Raw genomic sequence first — 9,689 nt, 5'->3', positions numbered from 1 at the left:
CAAAGCCCTGACGTTTTATATTAGGCCGAGACCCCTTCTTCATGCAGCAGATTATTCTCTCTTTTCTCTCCAAAATGCCCCCCCACCCCACTCAAAATCGTTTCCCCTCTCTCGAACTCTCACACTTGCCATCTATTTCAACATCTATTCAACTCTCAAGCTCTCACAAAGGTCTGATATCTATCCTCAATTATTTTGAATTTGTAATTTAATTTTTATGAGAATTTGGGTGAAAAAATTGGAGAGTTGGTGTGGGAAGGGTTTGGGAGGTGGGGGAATGATTTGATTTTGAGGGGATCAAGAAAGAGGGCGGTCCGGCTTTAGGGATAGGTGATATGAGAATGGGTACGGTTTGTTTTGGATGAGTGGCAATGGCTATGCGGTAATTTTCAGGATTTATAAATTCTAAAAATGAATGCCTTTCAGGTTAATGGGTGAGTGAACCAGTTTTTCATTCAGAATAAATTTACCTTTTAATTTTCAATATAATTGTGCAAACATTATGTTTTTGTTAGTGAAATAAATTTGTTTAATATTTTGATTTTAATATAATAAGATTTAGTTTATTGAATTTAAATATACCTTTGATTTTTTTAATATTAAATAAATCGTTATTTTTTTAATTAATTAAATTTTACCACCAAATCATTCGTTGGGTTAAGATTTTAAATTTCAGATTTTTTTTTTTTAATTATAAATCTTGCCTGACGAAATATTTGTCGAGAAATTTTAAGGTTTAATTTTTCAATAAAAATTTAAGTTTTGTCTAAGGAAACATTTTCGTCGGGTTACTTTGGTCAACACCGACTTATCCGACAGACTGTTCGTCGACGGTGTCGTCAGGAAAATTTTACTTGCCTGACAAAGTTTGGGATTCATCAGTTAAAAAAATTCTAATGACAAGTTTTGCATGGTGACCTTTAACCGACGGATGCCCGTCACCGTACATATTACACGACGAACTGCTACTTTAGGGGACAAATATATTTCATCCCGCAAGTGGTTTTTTATTTTTTTTTATTTTTTAGTGCAAGTACTTTCATATTGAAATTTAAGAGATAAACCACATACATAACTTTGTGCGACAAAATTCACGACCAAAACATAAAAAGCGTTTACAACTGATCACTATTTTCTTGGTTCAAACTTTATTGAGACTGGAACTATGTGAAGATCGACGAGAATGCTTAAATTTTGCTGAAAATGATATCAACCCCGTCAGCTGGCTTTGGAAAAGAAAGATACACCACTTCGGCATTTGGATTGCGCAATTCCCACCTGACATTCACATACAAAATTGTGTTAAAATTTGAAAGCATACATTATATTAATCAGTAAAACTAGCTAGCTGCTATGGGTTGCGTTCCTTACTTGTATTTTGTTGACAAATGATGTAACAAGATTGCAAGCTCCATCCTAGCAAGCATGTTGCCTGCACATATCCTTGTTCCGCCACCAAAAACTTGGAATGTTCCAGGCTTTGCTGGTTCCTAATTAAAGGAGTGAAAGTGCACTGATTATGCACAAACTATTTTTAATTAATTTGCATTTGTTTCAGTAATTATGCTTACATTCCATCTATCTGGGTTAAAGATCATAGGGTCATCAAAGTTATTTGGATCTGTGTGGATATACCGAACCCAAAGAATCACATTCCAACCCTTAGGTATTTTATAACCTGCAGGAATTTACAAACTTGATTAGAATCACAGGAATTCCAAAACTTCATCACCATGCATCCAGTTTTGACTTTAATATGGTTAGATCGAAAGGGCATTGCAGCAACAATTGTTAAAGTTAACATAAAGTTTGTTAGTTGCATATTTTGCATGTCCGTTTATAGGCAAATTTTTGTGGAATTTAGAAAGCAATATTAATTGCCATGCTATTCTGGTGTGCGGCTGTTTTATAAACGTATAGGGAAGTTTGTTAAACACTTGTCCAAGAATGTAAGGTTTCACGTCCGAAATCTTACAAAATAAAATACGACTTATTTTAAGTGGTTACCCTATTAATTTCATCGAGACTTTTTGACTGTTGATCCTTTCTTGGTGTGCTCTTTATTTTCCTTATTTTCTTTCTTCATTTTTCTTTGGATGATGCTAGATAGATCAAATTTTTAGACCATTTTGATAGACCACATGATATAACGGTTGATGATTGGAGTCCTTTAAATCATTAAAAAAAAAAAAGACCGTCCATTAACCGCCACATCATGTGGTCCATCTTTTGTAAACCACGTGATCGATGTAGCAGTTGATGGTTTGACTCATTCTTCAAATCATTAATAAAAAAAAGCTCAACCATCAATTGCCGCATCATATGATCTACAAAAATGATTTAAAATGTCGCCTGAACATTTTTCAGTTCTTTTGTTTTGTGCTTTCTAGATCGGTCAGCTAGGTGTGCGTGAAAGACAGAGAGTGCAAGGCTTAGACTAAAAAGCAACAACTCGTTCTCACAAAAAAAAAAAAAAAAAAAAAAAAAAAAAAAAAAAAAAAGCATCAACTCGAACCTTTTTCTCTTTTTCTTTTTATCTATAAGTTATCGTACCTTTATATTCAGCCTCCTTGGTAGCTAATCGGAAGATACATGCTGCAGAGTTAGCCATTCTTATTGTTTCTTCTACCACCTGTAAGTTTGTCTTCTGGTTAATTCCTTCTAACAATTATTATCGCTAGCTCTGTTCATGAAAAATATTGGAAAATAGTTGCATGCATCCCCGGGCTCATTTCTTCGTTCTTTTTCTTAATCACCTAAAGATCATTTATGTTAAAAAAAAAAAACAAATCAATTTGGAGATCGTTTAGTCATCTATACATTTCAAGAATGTTATTTCTTACCAAAAACATTAATTTGTAGAATACTTTTGGATGACTAAACAATCTTCAGTTTACTTGATTATCACGAAAGCTCTTTTAATGGTGATAAAGAAAATGAGAAAATGAATTCCCAATATATACGAACAATGATATTCGTATGGTAAGAATATGTTAATCACTAGCGGGTTGATAATTAAGGAGATGAACTCCCGATAGAATTTGTACTTCAATTCACAGATAATACCATGTTTGTGTATTTCATTTTAGAAACATCTTCACTCGTAATCAAGTCTCCCGTCTTGTTCCGACTTATAGCTAAATTCTCGTCCTGTACATATAATATAGTTCCACATATGAGCAACCTCATCAGCAAGATAACCGTAAAAGAAAATGAACATTATTACATTACTTGATCTATTTGTGGTGTTGTACATTTATTAGATTGATATACTGAATACTTAGTTTTGGGAGACCGTATGTCATTTGACTATGGGTCAGAGTGAGTGGAAATGCCTCCCACTAGAGATTAGTCATACCCTTCAAGGTGTGAGATACCTCATGCTTTGACACACACACACACATATATATATATATATATATATATATATATATATATATAAAATGGATATTGATCGTACATACCCGAAGCTTTTCAAGGACATTAGGGTATTTGGCAAGATAATATATAGCCCACATTGATGCAAGGGAAGTAGATGCATATCCGCCAACGACAAGGCTCACAATGTTATCGATCACCTCTTGGTCACTTAATTTATCACCTTTATCATCTTTAATTTGCATTAGTCCGTCCATCAGGTCATTTGTCAACCCTTTTTTCTGGGTTTTTTTCTTTTGTAGCTCCCTGCCGAAAATGGCCTCGAGCTTCTTCCTACACTGCACAATATTCATTCACATTCACACGTAAATGAATATATTAACGAGAGGTGATTTCCACACTCCCATTTGACCTTATGCCCACCTCTAGGAAAAAAACAGAGAGATTATATTCACACATCCTAAATTACTTCTCTCATTCAAGTGTTAGTGGTGTGTAGAAAATATTAAAATATTAAAAAATTAAAAAAATATTAGAGAAGTAATTTGAGGGGTGTGAATATAATCTCCCAAAAGGAAGTGCAAGAGGTGGAATGAGGAACACAGAAATAGTGTTCTTAATTAAACCCTTTCCGGTAGATTATAGAAAAATGAACGGACATTATATTTTTATTTTTGGTGAAATTAAAACTAAAACCTGGAGAGCATGGTGAAAAGCAGATCCAGGAATATTAAATGGTTGAGCCCTAAGTCCATCAGTCAATCCACCAAACAGCCTATCAATGGTATCTAGGAGTGGTCCCGCCTCCAAACTTAAGAACAACTTTCCAATATTTTCCAAAGTCATCTGCAAGTAAAAAATATTGTGAGCATCGATGACTTGTCAACTAAATTACTTGATTCGAGTAATTTATTATTTAAGTGATTTGATATTCGAGTGATATTGCAGCCCTAATATAAATAAAATAGTAGTCTTAAATTTGATTAATCTATTATCGAATCCTATTTGAAAGACTTATTATGGTAGGATATAAAATATACAATTGTGATTTTGAGTATTTTTCATTTTAATAATAGGCTTTATTGAGAGATATTGTAGTAACCATATAAGAATTGTTCATGCTATCACAGTATACGCCATATTCCAATTCTAAACCATATAATTGTTGAGACTTTAAGACATTCTTGACCATATGCCGACTCTTCTTCTGTATATAAGTTAATTGTATTTAATTCATGTAATTTTGGTTTATTAAATTTGTGATCATGGTGTCTTGTTGTATTTCACCATATATTTTACAGCAAATGTCACTTATATGCAATGAGATCAACCCCTAGCTAGCTAAAAATATAATCGTATAACTCCAATTACCACACATCAGTACAACTGCCGCATCAAACATGCATATAACACTCGAGAGAAGAAAGATGACAAGCACTCGAGATCAACTCAAGGAGTGTCAAGATGAACTTCTTACTGGCAATGAGATTTAGGTAAACAAAGGGTTGAATGCAGTTAAAACAAAAGGGACAGTTAGGTCTTTTACCTGAAAAAAAAAAAAAAAATTAAGGATAAGTTTTTAAGAATTTTGAAAAGAAGGGCAAAAGTCTTGTTGTCCCTCTGATTTTTTTTTTTTTTTTTTTTCCAAATTTCCCTAAGCCTTGAGCAATTTGAAGAACTTTGGGGTTCTTTATTTCTTTCCCCTTCTCCTTTGAAGCAAAGTTAATATATGCTTGATATCTTACCTTCTTAACCTCATCATATGCATTAATTCTACCCTTTTGAGTCCATGATTCAAGTGAAGCAATCAAGTGGGGTTGGACAAGGAGAGCAATGCCTCGGAGAGCGTCGGGCTGATTGATTACTTTCGTGATGTAGCTTTTCAGTCGTTCATGGGACTTTCCATGAACGGCAAACAACGATTTGTGACCCAGAAGATCATTACTTGGCCAAACTAGGGTGAAGATATCCGATGATTGGAATACAAATTTGTTGACCGCCGGAAAGCATGTGATGATGGATGGTGATCCAAACAGGTGGGTTCTATACATTCCTACTCCATCACCATACATGATCCATAAGTTAATATTTCAATATATATTCAACTTTCAAAAATTGTTCTTTAGGTTACCTGGTGACAAAAGAATGTATGATCACTCATCTTTGAATTTGATATCAAGAGTAGACATTGGTTTAATCTTAACTCTAATAAATATGGAATCTAAAGTTGAGTGTTCATAAATCCGTCATCTCACCTGATGACCAAAAGAACGAGCCTCATGCTATAAGTAGAAATTTGAAGAACATTGAAGAAAATAAAAGCATACTTAGCCCGTTTAGCATTGATAAATTCATCTGGACGACAAAGAAATTTGAAGTACCAAAGGAAGGTGAGCAGTTCACCAATAAATGGAAATCCCATATGACCGGGCGGAAGTTTGGCACCGGTAGCTGAACGTTGTAGTTTGAGAGGAAGCACATACCGAAGCTCATTCCACCACCAGAAGAGCAACCCTAACAGTGGCAAACCTCCCAAAACCACAGCCGGCCATACTCCTTCAGAAATTTCCATGCTTTTGGAACAAACAAACACTGCAACACTAGTCGGTTTATCTTTTGACCAAAAAAAGTCGGTTTATCTTTAACAACTTATCCCTGATCTGTTAGATTTGATTAAAATAATGCATTAGGTGTACCATCTTGGCATCTTGCTATGCGCCAAAAATCTTGTGAGTGTTTGGGAAGAGAGTTGAGATGGCAACTCGGATGCGTTAAAATCTGGGCTCCACATGACAGCATTTTCACTTATTTTGGTAGAAAGAACAAAAAAATCTTTAAAATGTTTTTTTTTTTATTAACATCCCATATTTTTTTTACTACACTTTACATAATAATTTAATATTAAATTTCTCATAAAATGACTATTTAAGCCCTTAAATGTTCTAAAAATTAAAAAAAAAAAAAATTCTAAATACACCCCAAGTTCTTTTTTTGAGTCATGCCTAAAATTTACTTCTACACTCTCACATAAGTAATATGACTATTTTTCCAGAAAAGAATGAAGAAGTTTTCCGTAAAAGTTTGAAAACTCAATGTGAAACTTCATCACTTCACTATATATACATACAACTGCAAGACTTAAACTCTTTTGCCTTCAAGTCATTTTGGGTAAGGCTTGTGTCCTTTTGTCTTTGCTTTAATGAAAACCCATTTCGACTAAAGGAAAGATTGAAGAATTATATAGGTTACTGATATGAAAATTGAAAAGACAAATGGAGGAAACAAGTTTGTGAAGACGAATACACGGGTTTGATGTGGGGTGCATGTGAAGAGTTTAGGGTGTGAGGGTAGCTTGGGAAAGAATGTGGGGTGTATTAAGATATATATTTTTTTAATTTAAAAAGTAGATGTGGGGTGTTTTTAGCACGGGGGGTGTAATCAACAAAATATTGGGTGCCAATCAAACAACACATCTTAAAATTTGTTTGAGTGAATATTTAATGTTGGGCCTAGTGAGAATGGAGGCCCAAGAACACAAAAAACAAAGGAAGGGTTGGGCTCAGATAAGTCGACAACCCAGGAAGAATTAAAAATCATTTTTTGCCAAGGAATAGGCAACAAACCTATGTGAGAAGTGACAATCAGAGGGCAACTCACCTCCAACAAAAAGCACTTTTCAAGGGCATGAATAGGTAAATAAGTGGTGACTCACCATGTTCTGGAGGCCATCACCAAAAGGCAAGGCTTGGATAGTCGCGATAAAAAGTCTATAAAAGCAGCAAGGGGGACACCAGAGACAAAGACACTCAACTAATCAATCAAAAGACATCCAACTTTGCTCTCAGACAAGCAAGAAACCAGAAAGCTTCATTTTCTCCAGACTCTACCCTTTTAGTCATAGATCCATCATAGAAAGCCATCTTTTGTCAAGTTTTAGAAGCTCTGCTACCTTTCCCTAGTATTGTAGTATCGAATCCTTTTAGTAAACTCAATTTACATCTCATTCTCCAAAGATTACAACCCTTGTAAAACATAAAGAAGAGAAGTTGCAAGAGGATGAATCTTGCCTAACAAGGTTATAATCTTGCCCGAGTCTATTTTGTTTGTACTTACATAAAGTAGATTTGTTGTATAAAAATATCTTCCATGGTGTTTTAAATCAGTTTCAACTGCTTTTCGTTCAAAGTTTCATTATTGATTAATCTGGCTAAACTAATTAACCTTGCTTCTTTAGTATTAACTGTAATCAAAGAAATGGTTGGAAGGGCCCTGAACTCCCTTTATCTAGACATACAATATTATGAGTAAAAGTCTTTGTTTACAAGGCAAGAAAAAGAACTTTATACAGACTTAACCTATCTGTAACGATCCAATAGAATCAAGAAGTCTAAGTAACTTGTGGCGCAAGTAATCAACCAAGTTCATAACAAAAAAAGAACAATATGTTATACAAAGATGACAGTGGCACACTTAGATCTATGTTAACTTTGATTGTGAGCCTCAATGCCTAACAAAGACCCCATAAAGGCACCATTCAAACTAATAGTAAACTCATATTGCAGAACACTAAGCAGCAAACCTTGCCTGATAGGCAAGACCCGAGAGGAGTTGTGCGAGGGACAGATCTAGCCTGAACATTAATTTTGGCATGTCCGGTGGGACCTATTTTGTGATATTATATGCCAAGACGAAGGAATGATCAGACTTTTAGGTGGAAGGTGCAATTTGGGCAACCTCTTTGTCCAACAGAAGCATGCATGACAGATCACCTAGAAGACTTTCCTTTACTACGCGGCCCCGGAATCTTAGAAAGCCCGACCTCTTCTGAGAAGTCGGGTGGAAATGTTACTAATGAAGATTTGCAAGTCACTATGGTGCAAGTATTGAGGAGTATGAAGAAGATCTCTCTAGAAACTATAGGAGAAGTTAGCAAGTTGTGTTCTTTAACAGAAACGCTACAAAGAAAGTTGGAGTTAAAGTACTTCACACCGAATGATGGTTATACCAGGGAAAGAATCATGGAGGCAAGCCTAGAAAAGGAACCAGAAATTCCTTTGTTTCCCTTACTTGAAGAAAATAAGAACAAAGGGAAAATAAAGAAAAAGGCTGAAACCAGTCGGTAAGAAGAAGAAGAGTTTCAAGAGACAGGCTTGCCTGATGCTCTGCCGCCTCTACCAGATGTTAGAAGGCAAGTCGGGCAAGAAGGAATAAAGATTGGTGTGTCTAACTCGATGGGAGAAACAAGCCTCTTCTTTGCAGACCACCACCATTGGCTAATAAGGGAGAAGATAAGCTAAATGGAGACAACCAAACATATAGAAGGAAGCTTTCTCGAGCATCAATTATAGCCCAAAGTGGGAGACTTCTTATACCCCACACAATAATATGGCTAACCAAAACTCAAGAATGAATTAGCATAATTGAGAAGGATTGTGGTACGGAATGCTCAACCGCAAGCCTGCCCAATGTTTAGGATAACATATCAGAAGCCTTATCCTGAGTACATTGATGAGCATAATCATTTCCCTCTCAATTTTAAGATGCCCGCATTCCTGACTTTTAGTGGAGAAGACTGTAATGTATCTTCCAAATATCACATTTTCAAGTTCTCAAATCACTGTGTAGTGTTCGAGGATAACCCCAACTACAAACTAAGACTGTTTGGAAACTCATTGGTAGGCTTGGCTTCCCAATGGTACTCTGTATTACCCCATAATTCTATTGCCAACTGGGGGCAGATTAAGATAGCCTTTCATGAGCAATTCTATAGGGTGGAACTTGAAATGACCATTAATGATTTAGTGAAAGTAAAGCAATATTAATATGAGTCTACAGAGGATTTTATGATGAGATTCAGGAAGACCAGGATGAGGTGCCAGTTCCCAATCAACCATACCCAACTCATAGCCATTGCCCAGAAAGCTTTGAGACTACCTTTGAGGAAAAAATTCTATGATGTGCAGTTTAACGAGCTGCAGAAGCTGGTGATTGAGGCTACTAATTATGAGAAGCTATTGGAAGAAGAACAACAAGTGAAGCATTCATCTAAGGTAACCCTTTTTTATAAATGCAAATCGCCAATACATCAGCTGGAGTTTGAAGGTCTAGAAGTAAGAGAAAATGATAACAGCTTGGGAGAAGGGATAGAGTTATGTGCTGCAGAAATGACCACTCATTTCGAACCTTTAATGGTGAAGGGATTGGTTCAACCCATTAAAGACCAGAAGACCCTGATGAACGATGGAGGCTTTGTACCCATGAAGCCTCTAAAGTATCAGTCATATTCCTTTGATTCAACTAAGGCCGCATAC

General features: G+C 35.5%; 1 protein-coding gene across 1 annotated transcript; it reads right to left on the bottom strand.

Annotated features, from left to right (window-relative positions):
- Positions 1–1,051: 1,051 nt before the first annotated feature.
- Positions 1,052–6,017, bottom strand: LOC137716562 (ent-kaurenoic acid oxidase 2-like). The gene is made up of 9 exons (XM_068456016.1): positions 5,706–6,017; positions 5,124–5,448; positions 4,075–4,224; positions 3,465–3,716; positions 3,067–3,150; positions 2,554–2,632; positions 1,572–1,678; positions 1,372–1,490; positions 1,052–1,278 (listed from the first exon to the last, which is right to left on the bottom strand). Exons 1-9 carry the CDS (start codon positions 5,948–5,950, stop codon positions 1,188–1,190), a joined length of 1,452 nt encoding a protein of 483 aa, XP_068312117.1. The 5' UTR covers positions 5,951–6,017; the 3' UTR covers positions 1,052–1,187.
- Positions 6,018–9,689: the final 3,672 nt, after the last annotated feature.

This window comes from Pyrus communis, chromosome 14 (genome assembly GCF_963583255.1).
Source record: "Pyrus communis chromosome 14, drPyrComm1.1, whole genome shotgun sequence".
Classification (NCBI taxonomy): domain Eukaryota; kingdom Viridiplantae; phylum Streptophyta; class Magnoliopsida; order Rosales; family Rosaceae; genus Pyrus; species Pyrus communis.
The sequence above is the reverse complement of the archived record's forward strand: the minus strand, read 5'-3'. Positions and strand labels throughout refer to the sequence as shown.

Coding starts and splice junctions, on each gene's coding strand:
- LOC137716562 (XM_068456016.1), bottom strand. CDS start 5,950: ATGGAAATTTCTGAAGGAGTATGGCCGGCTGTGGTTTTGGGAGGTTTG. Junction 4,225..5,123: donor CATATGATGAGGTTAAGAAG/GTAAGATATCAA, acceptor TTTTACTTGCAG/ATGACTTTGGAAAATATTGG. Junction 1,279..1,371: donor CATTTGTCAACAAAATACAA/GTAAGGAACGCA, acceptor TGTGAATGTCAG/GTGGGAATTGCGCAATCCAA.